Below are 12,880 nucleotides of genomic sequence, written 5' to 3'. Positions count from 1 at the left end.
GATGTGTTTTAATTTGTTGGGTTTTTACCGCTCATTTTGTTGCCGTGGGAGACCCTTCAAGTTGGTGTCTTTGTTCTTGTCGTACTTCAAGTCTTTGATAGCTTCTTTGTTTCCTGGCTCAATACGATGTCTTGGGCTCATTTTGAACACTTCCTGCCACAATTCTGGAATCACTCATTTCTCCAAAAATCCCTAGTTCTTCTTAGCTGGAAAGTAGGATTTAGAGACCACAGTTAGAATACTTGAAGTGATCAGCAGTACTGAACTGTAATTGCTTTTGTGCTTTTTTTAGTGACTGAAAATAGCAAATAAATAATTTTTTAAGAAAAAAAAAAAAGACTTGTGATTTCATACTGGTATTTCCAATTCAAATTTAAGATTATAGTGTTTTCATTTGTATGATTTTATTTTTAATTTATTTATTTTATGGTACTAGGGATTGAACCCAGGGCCTTGCACATGCTGGGCAAGTACTCTAGTGCTGAGCTACATTCCCAACACTTTTGTAAATTTATTTTGAGTCAGGGTTTCACTGAATTGCCCAGGCTGGCTTGGAATTCCAGTCCTCCTGCCTCAACCTCCTAAGTAGTGGGATTTTAAGTATCTGTCACTATACCCAGCCTGTTTACATGATTTTATACTTGTATTTTGTATCTCTTTGTCTTGTGCTGGCAATCTTGTTTTCTAGTAATGTTAACAAAATGATTTATTTGCTATGTTCTGCTGTATCAGAAGGGCCCAAGGTTCACAATTCCCTAGGAGAACTCACAGCTATGGTCTTTAACAGTGAAAGGATACAAAACAAAGTGAGCAAAGAAAAGGTACATGGAGTAAAGACGGGAAAAACTAGACAGAGCTCCAAGGGTGCTCTCAAATGGAGTCACGTGGAGATGTGACAGATGGTGTGACATGTTTTCTAGCAGGGAAGTTCATTACAGACTCAGTAACCAGGGCTTTTACTGGGACTGGTCACACAAGTTTTGTCTGCCTATATGTATCCAAATTATAGATTTCCAGAAGAAAGCGAGTGTTCAGCATAAGCTGTATTATTTGCTCAAACGGTTTGGGCACAGTGAGCTGCTCTGTATCAGTTCTGAAAATGGTGGGAACTCCCTGAAATCCAAGTTCACAGATGCAAGCTAAGGGCCAATCTTCCATCCGGCTTTTCTAAGGATTACAGTCTTTTTAACGTTAACTCCATTCTTCTCACTTATAGTATAGTAACTACAGTTTTAAAATAGTTGTGTTGTATTTACTACTAACAATTTACCATTTCTTTTTGGTTCTTTAGCCTTAGACTGTGTCCCTATAGGTGGGCATGGTGGTTTCATACCTACAATCCCAGCACTTGGGAGGCTGAGGCAGGAGGATCAAATTGGATGAGGCCAGCCTGAACCACACAGTGAGACCCTGTCCCAAAAAAACAGCACAACAGAAAGAATGTGTTTCTGTAGGGAGCTGCAGTCAGAATACTGTTTTTAGTAAGGTTTTCTCTGTATAGGTACATTCCCACAGTGGCATATAGTTAGTTTAGTTTGCTTCAATTTGTTTTTAGTTTCTAAGGATTTTTTTCTTTTTGATTTAATTTTTAAAAAAATTATATGAAACATTTGTATATAACATTTTCAGAAGTCAAACTAGAATAATGAGGTACATTTGTAGATATTTCCTTTAATCTCATTACCCTCCACCATATTCCCTTCCTCCTCCCATAGGAAGCCATTTTTATTAGTGTAATTTATCTTTATTATTTTGGTCTTTTTTTTAAAACAAAAAAATGCATATATGTGTGTTGTATATACTCATATATATTCATAGTCCCTCCTTTGACATGTAAAAGATAGTGTACTCTTAAACATAGTTTTGTACCTTCCTTTTTTTACTTAACAATATATATATCTTAGAGACCCACATCTTGGAGATCACCAAGATGGCCTGGAGGTCCTGCTTGTATGGAAAGGAAGATGATGGAGATTAGTGATGCTGTGAGGAACCTCTGAGAAGGAGCAAGCATGGGGTGGAGGTGGGGAGAGAACATGTCCATTTCAGTATAAACAGATTCAGTGTCTCCAGGTGGTTCTGTCAAGGGAGCAGGGTGTACAGTGGGAGGAGGCTCTGGGCTGAGTGTTGACCAGCATTTGGGAGTTATGAGGTGTCAGTGAAGCCAGGTGAGGGGATGAATTCTCCCAGGGAGAGAATACAGAACGAGATGAGAAGTGGCCCAGCAGTGATTCTAGAGGGGGCTCCAGCATTGAGGGGACAGCCTGGGGAGAGTGAGCCACCTCGAGGGAGGGGAAGGTGGTGGGTGTGGACAGGCTCGTGGCCTTGGATGGATCTACCCATCTCACATTCTGGTATTTTGAGGAGGAGGTCATCATTGGAGTTATTCCACCCACAGTTGTATCATACTTTAAAAACAGTCTCTGTGCTTTCGAGCTCTGTTCTTACAGACAGGGCACACTATTGGGTGTTATAAATAACTAACATTTCTATTGTCATTGGGTGCTGAGGAAGCCTTCTGTAAGCCCCCAGGGAGGGAAGTGATGACTCTTCTGTTTTCTAGGCAGAGATGGAGAGTCAGAGGTGTGGCTGTGTAGGGAGCAGGGAAGGTGCTCACCTCCTGTTCTTAACCTTTGGAGGTAAATGACAGAGGCCTGGGTCAGTCCAGCATACTTGCAGAAAAGGGGCCTTTATTGAGCTCTGCAACTTTCAAGTATGCAGTAGGTTAAGGTCTTTTGAAGCAAGGAGTCTTTTGACAAAGGACTCAAAAATATGCCTCCACACCCCACCCCACCCCGCTGACATTGAGAGATTAATTTGGGACTTTAATTTCATCTTTTAAAATATAACTATACCATAGCATATCTCATTTTTTGCTTATCTTATAGTTTAGGGGCATAAAGCTCACACAAGGGAACTGTCTCTATAACTAAAGCTTACTGTTTTAGCTTTTTTTTGAAGGCTTTTCAGTGGGTCAGTAGCAAAAAAACATAGTACCATTAATCCACCTTTTTATTACATTAGAATAACAAAAGGCCCCTGATATGCAGAGATTCTGCCACTGGCTTTCCTCTGTATGTCCCTGTGAGGCAGCCTCTCTCCTTCCTCAAACTCCCACCTACATGGAAAGGAAACATAGTATTCTGTGCATAAACATGGTGACACAGACAGGTTGAGTGCTGAGGCTGTGCTGTTTGGGGATTGTACTGAATAGCTGTCTGGGATTTGGATTTCGGATATAGGAGGGGTATTAAGGGGGTTTTAACTTGAGCACGTGGAGGACTTAGACAGGAAGTGAGCCCCTGGGAATGGGGGCAGCTTTGGGGACTCCTGCCCAAGGGCAGTAGGGAGGCCCCTAGAAGTGCAGGGTAGCATGAGGCAGGAAAGAGGGTAGAAGTAGGGGTGGGAGGAGCCGGAGAACAATCTCCTTTTGCAGTTTTGCTTAGGGCAAAATCATCCCTCTTGCTTGGCTTATAGAAATATGGTTTATTAGTGGCTTTTTGGGTCAGAAGATAATATTTTTGGCTCCAGATGATGGGAAAGTCTTTGAAAAGCAGAAGAATGTCTTTCCTGTTGTTCCAGTAAGCTGATTTTTTGCTACTAGTTTATGACTTTAGTACTGAGCAGATTATTTGAAAGCTCTTTTGGGGGTAATCAGGGAAGGAAAAAAAGAACACTTCAAATCCTTCCCACCCTATTCCTTTCCTTTTCATAGTAGGAGGAAGGTCCAATTTGTAAAAGCAAAACCTTTAGAATCCTAAAGCAAATGAAAAAGCTTTCTAATTAGCACTTCTTTAAACTGAGACCTGAAAAAAATAAACATTTATTTGAGCCAGATTGAGGCCTGGGCCACACTTAGTCCAGGCATTTTCTTTCAGGGCAAGATTGTAAAATACAAGGTTGCATGCCCATATACCATTTCTGTCTAGTCCAGGATGACAGATACATTTTGTCTCTCATGCCAAGTCTCATTGATTTTCTGGTGGCCATGGTCAAAAGGAGGAAAGAAATTCATCAGTGATGTTTGCCATGAGCAAGGGGCCAGGAGCGGTGGTTTAGATTGCTCATCCTTCATCTGCACATATTTTTTACCTGGCTGCACTGAGAACCATTTTGGGGAATTTTCAGAGGCCTGGACTGTACCCGTAGAGGTTCTTTAGTTTTCTTTGAGCTTTTGGATCAGAATTTTCTATACCTGGACAAGTGATTTTAATATGCAGTCACTAACCTAGTCCTTAGATGATTTTCCTGAGCACAAACCAGTTTTAGGACAGGAGATGATCAGTTCTAGTGTGTTAAGTTTGAAATAATAGCCAGGCATCCCATGTTGGGTAAGGAAGAGCCAGCAAAAAGTTGGAGATAGAGACCTTGGAGTTCTTTTATCTATGCAGTATTCTTCCTCGAAAACCTAAGAACAAAAAAGGCTGAGATTTTTAAGGGAAGTAAAGACAGAAAAACCAAAACTTGGGGCATACCCAACTCCCCGAGGTATCTTCCATGTACTGTAGATAACTTGAGAAGATGCAGATGCTGTCCCAGGACCCAAAGAGCAAGAATTAGTTGGATCCTCTGGAAGGCATCATTCCATCTGTGTCTCGACTCCCCTCCCAGTTCCTTTCTTGTCTTTTACTTCTCTCCCCAGAGCCTGCTTCCTCTGCTTGTCTTCCCTAGGGTTAGAGAAACAGGCCATGACAGCTCCCAAAGTTTATGTCTCTCAGCTGCAGTATCCCAGAGAGAGGCTGCCTTCCTGCTTGGTCACTGCCTCAAAATCCTCAGGGAAGGGACTGTGGCTGACCAGGCTTGGGACAGCTGTGGTCAGTGTGGGGGAGGGTCATTGTGCAGTGACCACTGGAAATGAAGACAGGGCAAGGTCTGTTCTGCAGGAGCAGGAGCCCTAGGCAGACAAAGCTTGGGTGCTTGCTTCTCTCACTCCTTAGGAGACAAGCCGAGCAGTGGGCAAGGGACAGGAGAGTGTGGGATCTCCCCAACCACTGAGGGGTCCAAAGAGGGCCTTGTAAAACCAGTCCCCATAGAGGTGATGGAGGTCAGCTGTCCACCATGTTCAGGCTGCTCTCTTTCACAGTAGGGTTTTTAGTGGAACAGAATTCCTTTTTCTTTTTTTTTAATTGGTACTGGGAATCAAACCTTGGGGTACTGTACCACTAAGCTACATAATGGTACCCAGTACCCCTCCACACCATTTTGCAGTATTGGGGATTGAAGTCAGGGCCTTCACGCTGAGCTGTATCGCTAGCCCTTTTTAAATTTTTAATATTGAGATAGGGTCTCACTAAATTGCTAAGTTGCCCAGGCTGAGCTTGAACTTGAGATTCTCCCACCTCAGTTTCCCAAAGTGCTTGTATTAAAAGGTGTGCCTGTCCAGTCAGAACAAAATCTTACTAGGGGATCCCTGACCCTCTAGGAGGTCTGTGGATAGGCTTCAGGAGGCTGAGCCCCCTTAAATGGTGGATAAAAGGCAATGTTTATAAACTCAAGCAGATTTTCTGGCTATATAGTCAGCTTTCCTCTGAGTAGACTGCAGTGATCTTAGGAGGTGGGAGCCCAATTCCAGGAGTTTAAGGAGTAGGTAAGGAGAAAGTAAAGGTGAGGAGCTGATCTCCCTCCCTTCCCGTTATCCTTTTTGAATTCACCTCCTCAGCCTCTTGAGTCAGTTTATACACAGAATGTTGACCCAGTCAGCCCTAGGCAAGGAGTGTTGCCTTTTAATTCAGCAATTCATGGTGCAGATAGTAATAGTGTGTCTGACAATGAATTATAAACTAGTAGCTGAAGTGTTGACTGATGTAACTCGTCATGTATTTATGTGACATCTCGGCAGCCCTTTGCTGGCTTCTAGAAGGCAGGTGCCTTTGCTTGCACTCTCCTGTTGTTGGTTGCCATCGTCTGTTCTTGTGGTAATGGGTACAGCTTCCCTGAACATGGCTCTTAGAACTGAGCATATCAAGACACCATGGACTCAGGGGCTTGAGGGGTCTCCTGGCTCTTCTGGGAGCATTCATTTCCTTTTTAAGCCCTTGTGTGTTTTAGGAAAGATAGTTGGATCAGCCTCAGTCAACATCCATGTCACTCAGGATGAGCAAGTGAGAGAAACCATTTTTCTGCCTGTGCTTGCTTTCTACATCTTATGGAAAGGCTGTGCTTGGCCACAAGCTCACACTTTGCCCCATATGTGGGACGAGGAGATGGGTATCATCTAGGGTCAGGCCACATTTAGCTGCCTACTCCTTGGCTGCAGTGACTGAGAGTCCTCTAAAACCTCCAGCAGATAGGATAAGGGGTAGGGCCCCCAAGGCATTCTGGGTAGACAAATAACAAGAGATGCCCAGCATTGTGATCTAACAGAAGAGAACTCCCTAGAATGGATGGTGAGAGCGGTGGCTTCCAACATGATGCCGAAATAGACTTCACCATCAACCAGCAAGCCCTGCGGTACTTGGAGCAAAAGGATAGACCCTTCTCCGGGGGCAGTAAGACAGGGGCCTAGAACATCAGAACCTTGCTGGAAAGTTTTACATGAGGGTCTTGATTTTAACTAGGTCCCTGGTTGCCACTGAGGGCTGCCATAAATAATGAACTCGGCAAGCATGTACCCATTCTCAACGCCTTACAGAACCAGCTTTCAGTTACGCTCTGTGTGGGATTTTTGTTTTGTTGTTTTTGTTTTTAAGCCTAAGAGGAGTTCACAGTTAAAGTGGAAGGCAGGGTGTTCTTTACTTAATGACCTGTCCTGTGAGACTGTTGTGTGGTGGGCATGGTGAGGCTATAAACATGCTCCCACCAGCCAGTGGCCTGGAGATGTGTTCCAGCTTGTGGCAGAGACGGCTGGGCACGGGGAGCCACACACCAGCCAGTGGGAATGGCTTGTAGATTCGTGCTGAATTGTGTCTCAAATGAGGTCTCAAGGCTGTTCTTTCTAATCACAGTTCCACTCGCCTGCCAAGTGCGTCCTGGACTCTTGTGTTTTCATTTGTCTAGTTGAGTCCACATCGACAGCCTCCCCCGTGCCTCTAAGTTTCGACTAGTCCTCCCCTCTTCTCAAGGCCACTGCTAGCTCCATCTCCACAAGGTCTTCTCAGCTCCCATGCTCCGCGGGGCCTCAGGCACGAGTAGCACTGAGGGACAGGCATGAGCTTCAGCATTAGGCAGATTTGGTCTGAGTGCTGGTCCCTTGTTAATCCTTCTGAGCCTTGGGTCCTAAGCCATAAAAAGAAGATCCAGAGTTTTCAGAAGATCAAATGAAATAAAACCAAGGTAGCACCCAAGCGTAGCGTAGTAGTTTTCTTTGCCTAGACCATTTTCAGAGATAGAATGGTTTTATAGTCTGTGTAGAATGACATGTTGTCCTGATTTACAGAACTAAATCCACAATGAACTGTAGAGTGGAAATCATAAAATTCTTTGCACCTTCCCTGCTGGAAGGGATTTGATGCATTGTAGCACAGATTCGATTATTTGAACCTGATGAATAGCAGCAATTTTCTGGACTGTAAGTGGCTACAGAGCAGCTTCATTATTGATGGGGCCTATGTCCACAGAAGACGCCTCCGCAGCCCCAGGAGCCACCTGGCAGCTGCGGTTTTCTTTCTTTTACCCTCCACAGCATGATGGTCAAGGAAACTTAAAACTGGCTTCAAAGGAGGGTGGTGTTCCCAGATTTAAAGGTGAGGCTGTGGAGTATGTAGTCAGCCATCTTGGTGACACACATCTAAAGAGAAATTAGAGTCACTCATTCATTTAGAGTCCTTCCTGCCAGCTAGAGTTGGAGCTTCAGGTTTTGTGTGGCTGGGACCCAAGGACCCAAATCGTGTGTATGACAGCCGCCTTTGCCTCCCTGCAGCTTGCGGGGAGGGTGGCTGTGCTGCATGTGCCTGGTTATCCAGTTGCAGTGAGCCTCGGGTACCTGACCAGTAGATGTGGTTCACAGTGGTTGGCTGATCGCTGTGGTGAAGAAGCTCTGTGAGCTTCATGAAGCGCTCTCCCGGAACACATCCTGCACGTGTACATGCCCTGCTCCATTGCCTCAAGGTGTGCAGGACCTATACAAACTAGGTGTGGATAAGTAAGTGGTGAATGCTGGCACCTATAGAGCAGATGAGAGGCAGTGCTATGTGGCAGGTAGCCCAGAGGGACAGGAGGGCTGGCTGGAGACAAGGCTGAGGCTGGATTGGAATAGCCCTGGAGACCGTGCTGAGTCTCTTGGACTCTATCTCATGTAAAGGGAGGCCAGCAACATTTAAAAGCAGAAAACAGACATGATTGAGACTGTTGCGATTATTTTGGGAAAATAGACTCAGGAGAATGGCGAAAGCAAGATACGGGCAGGAGTATCCATAGGTGGTTCATCCAGTGAGAAGTAGACAGGTGGTTATGGGGTCTGAACCAGGGCAGTGGAGTGTGTCTGGAGGGGACCCACATAGTCTAGACCCCTTTGGGAAGTAGAATGGACAGTGGTGTGGAAGCATGAGGGCGTGAGGAGAACTTAGAAATGACTTAGATAACTGGGTGGTTTCTCGCTTGGGTTTCTGGATGGGTGACAATGCCAGAAACTGAGATGGGGAAGTGAGGAGGAGGTCTGGGGTGAGGGAGGAGACAGATAATGCATTCAGATGACTCGATGACTGTAATATGTACATACTCCCACAGAGAGCTGCTTTCAGCCTCGAAAAATACAGCATGACTTAGGAGCACCAACCCACTCTCCTGACTCCTATAGGAACATTAGTCACAAACAGCAGGGCTCTGAGTGACCCTTCGACAGTTAGAATCTAGAGCAGACCCTTTTTGTCATTCCAGTCACCCTGTAGTTCCAGAGGGGCTGCTAAACAGAAAATGTCACATTTAACTCAGATTCAAAGTATTCATGCCCCCAAGGTGCCCAGGAAACCCTGAGATCTCCAGGCTACACTGTGTAACTAGTAAGAGATTAGGTTCAAATCCTGACTCTGCTACTTACCAGTTGAGACTGTTGGTAAGCTCTCTGAATATCTGTCTTTGTTTATAAAATGCGACTCATTATGGCACTGGTTGAATCCTAGTTTTAAGCATTGTATTTTCAGAGTGATAAAGAGCAAAATCCCCATAGTTATGGGAGAGCTTGCCTGTTCTTTCATTTGCTCACTCATTTAGCAACAAGTGAAGCACCCCAAAGAGATCACAGGCTAACAGGGGAGACGGACATGGAAAGACATCATTACGGTAAAGTAGTAGTGATGCTATAAGGTGCCTGGCTGCCTGGGGACAGGGGTAGAGGAGGGATGCTGCCAGCTGGAATTGAGCAGTACAGAAGGACGGTTAGGCAGTTGGAGTGTGTTCTTGGGCAGGGCCAGACTACAGGGCAGGATTTTCTAGGTGGTCAAGGAAAGGAGGGTGTGGCTGTTGATGGAGGTTGTCAGGGGAAGCCCTGGGGCCTGACCAGTTGGGGATGAGGAAGACCCCAGATGAGGCAGGAGAGGTGGCCTCCTTCATGCCATCCTGGGTGGGTTATGGAGAGCCACTGGAAGGTTCCAGTGAGGAGAGCAGTGATCTGAGAGATGCCAGAAGGGATGAGATGCTAGGGAGAGGGTCTGTGGAGTGAGGAGGCCCTGGAGGCAACACCTGGGTGTCACCATCTCTGAATTCTGAAGTGGGCCCCACTGAAACTGGAGAAGACACTCAGCTTTGAACTAGAAAGAGGGGCTCTGTCCTGGAGAGCTGGGAAGGTCTTAGCAGGCATCAGACCTCAGCTGCCCGAGGTGCTCAGGGACTGACTGATTTCTGCTGGCTGCGCAGGTACTACGTTGGCATGGTTTCCAGCCCCTAAGACCCCCCAGATGCATTGGGTCCTGTTGGGTTTGCCGTAAGTGTGAGCCCTCCGCACGGACTCTGCAGCTGTCAGTGTGTGTGCAGTTGACAGACTGTCTCCTCTGAGGTTGGGTTTTGTTTTTCTAATGGGATAATCTTTCATTATTTTTTAGCCAAGTTATATAAACAGTTATCACCATAGGGAAACCTTGGACATCACTTTGACTTTTGATAAGAGGAAGCCCTGCAGGCCAGGGTAGTGCAGAGCTACGGTCTAAGATCTGGGCAGGGAATTGGCAGCACTCCTGTTATGGGGAAGCTCAGGCCCTGGGTACCTGAGACTCCTCACCAAGGCCTTCCCATCTGGTATCTTGCCTGACTGGCTAGATGTGATAGTGGCCAGTAAGAGGGAGTTGGGAGTTGACAGGGCTCGATTGGACCTTTGACAGGGACTTCCCGTCCCCCACCCCAGCTGTGGTCCCTCTGCTTTGGGCAGTAGGGGTGGGTGGGTGATAAGCAGGGAAAGTCAAGAGAGTTAAGTTAGCCGGAAGCTGAGGGATGGCAGATTAAACATGGGTATGTTTGTCTTCCAGAAGTAGTGTGTATGCCCCTCTCACAGGTGCCTGCTTTTTATTCTCCTTAAATAAATATCAGGGTACTATGAAGCGTTCCTCTGCCACGTGCTGGGGCAGCAGAGTGGTGAAGGCCACGGAGTGCTTTGCCCCCAAACGAAGGGGCGGACTCGGAGCCCATTGCTGCAGCAAGGGAGTGTGGAGCCGGTGGCATTGGCTGTGCAAAGTCTTGCAGAGAAGCTGGGAATCCTTATTTTATGGAAGTCCTCCCCATTAGTTTAAATTAAAAAACAAAAACATTGCAGGCCAAGGGAAGTTTGCCTGTGGGCCAGCCTAGGCCTGTGAGCAACATTAGTGTCCCCGGCCAGCCTGGCCTCCCTAATGTCCTTTCTAGCCTTATCACCCAGAGCGGGAGAGGCCACTAGACAGGAGCAGCCTGAATCTGCTCCAGAATCTCTGGCATGAGCCTCGGTGTCCTGGGGCAGGCCAGGCCCTCCCGGAGCCCACCTTCTTCATTAGCACAGTGAAGGCCAGTGAATGAAATCTGTCATTTTGAACCTTTCTCTTTTCAACAGCAGAACCTTTGTTTCAATCAAATCACAGTGTATGAAGTAGATAAAACAGAGCTGCCCTAGGTGCGGGGGAGTCTGGAGTTCAGGCCCAAGGCCGCCTCTGTCCTCCCAAGGGCACCTCTGCCAGGTCAGACAACATGGTGTAGTGACTGCGCGTGCACCTGCTGGCTGCGCTCTCTCCTGCAGTCCTGCATTCTGTGGTGTGAATGGGAGGAGAACCACAGCGAGCCCCTCCCCCACATTCTGCCCAGTCCTTCACGCAGGGCAAGCAGCCAGCCCCCGGTATAGCCGCTACTTCCTGGTGCTTTCCGTGCCTTTTTGCCCTCTCGCCTCAGCCCACCAAGTGTGGATCACTATTTCCATTTCACAGATGAGTGAAGCCAGACACAAAGGGAAGTGAGTTGCCCACAAGGTCCCAGCCTGGAAAGTGAAAGAGCCCAGACCCTGAGTCCCAGGGAGGAGGCTTCCCATCCAGGGTGTTTCCAGAGCACCCAAAAGCCCCTTCAGTCAGGCTTGATTGCTCTAAGCAGGACTCTCCTTTTTATTGCCATGCAGGAGACAGAACCATCTGAACCCAGAAGTGCAGAGACGACAAGGAAGACCAAGGCTGCCATTCCTTCTGCCAACAAGAGGCCCAAGAAGGAGACCAAGAAGAAGCGATAGAGGCGGAGGCCTGAGGAGCCAGGCGGCCTGGGGGCAGTCCTCCTGGGAATCAACATCCTGTTTCTTCTCCATCCCAGGCTCAGTGTCTAGAGGCTGTGATGCCCTCTGACCACAGAGATCTGGACAGTCATGATGGTCCCCAGGCTTCAGCTGGACAGATAACACTTCCTCCTCCTGCTTCCATGGTGGTTTCCAGTCTGGAGACTGAAATGCCCTGTGAGCAGACCCTGCCCTAGGGCGTTGTTCAGAAGCTAGGTCAGCTCACTGTTACTTAATCACTGTGGCTAGCCAATAGGCACCCACCTTGTAGATTCACACTACACTTCGGAGTCATTATCTAATGCTGCCAAGCACTTCCTCTCACATTGCTGTGTACCGCAGATGTGCTCATCAGTCACTTTCGATTCTGCTGTGTGGATGGAGCCAGACCTCACCTGTGTTAGGGCAGGACACTCTGGCCATGCAATGGTAGTGGTCCACTGGCTGTGCCAATCAGGTCTGAAAAATGCTTACTGGGAGAGCCAGCAGAAGGCCTGGGCCATGGTCATGCCTGAGTTTCCTCTAGCAGGTGGAAGGGTTTTGGCTGAATGCATATTTCTTGGGCATAAACTTTCTGAGCCTCTGAAATAGCAGGCTTGTCAACTTCAGACTAACCTCAAGCCATTATAACATACCCATTATGTGTGATGCCTTTGACTTCTACCTGTACGTATTCCCCCGCCTCTCAGTTTTTTAATTCTCTGACCAGTGAAGAAGAGTTACTTGGGAAAGTAAAGGTCAATAAAGAGTTGCGCATGCTGAACCTGCTCGTGTGTTGCCTGCTTTGGAGGGGAAGGGAATACCTGGGTCCCTATCCTGAGAGGGAAATGGTGGCCCCTGCAGAGAAGTGGCACAGTGGGGCTGGGGATGGGCAGAGCAGGAGGTGGCTTTGGTCAGAGTGGTCCTGCAGGCCCAGCCATTCTGGAGCCAGTTTTCAGGAAGTCTGGCCTTAGTCATTGGAAACACTTGTGGATGTCCGTGGGTGTTTTAGAGTTTCCACTGGGTTGAGGCCCTCTCCCTCCCTAGGTTCCTGTTGCCTGTGGAAGGTGCTTCTTGTCCTCAGAGGCTTGAGTAAGACCAAGTGCACTATGGTAGGAGGCCTCATGTGGCTTTGGGTGGGTCTAATTAGTGCCCTGACTCATCTGCCCAGGAAAAACCCCAGACCTCTGGTAAATCAGAATTGCCAGCTCTTTACAATCTGCCAAACACTGCCAAATATTGTCAGGACTAGGA

General features: G+C 47.2%; 1 protein-coding gene across 5 annotated transcripts in view; it reads left to right on the top strand.

Annotated features, from left to right (window-relative positions):
* Manbal (mannosidase, beta A, lysosomal-like) overlaps positions 1–12,410 on the top strand; it is a 28,008-nt gene extending 15,598 nt beyond the window's left edge. For all 5 annotated transcript variants that reach the window (XM_005384710.2, XM_005384712.2, XM_005384711.2 and 2 more), the window contains exon 3: positions 11,501–12,410. In XM_005384710.2, the coding sequence (XP_005384767.1) occupies positions 11,501–11,608 (108 nt within the window). In that variant the 3' untranslated portion in view covers positions 11,609–12,410. The remainder of the gene's footprint in view (positions 1–11,500) is intronic.
* The last annotated feature ends 470 nt before the right edge of the window (positions 12,411–12,880 follow it).

Source organism: Chinchilla lanigera, unplaced genomic scaffold, assembly GCF_000276665.1.
Source record: "Chinchilla lanigera isolate Chin_1 unplaced genomic scaffold, ChiLan1.0 scaffold00021, whole genome shotgun sequence".
Classification (NCBI taxonomy): Eukaryota; Metazoa; Chordata; class Mammalia; order Rodentia; family Chinchillidae; genus Chinchilla; species Chinchilla lanigera.
Note: the sequence above shows the minus strand (reverse complement) of the source record. Positions and strands in the feature narration are given on the sequence as shown.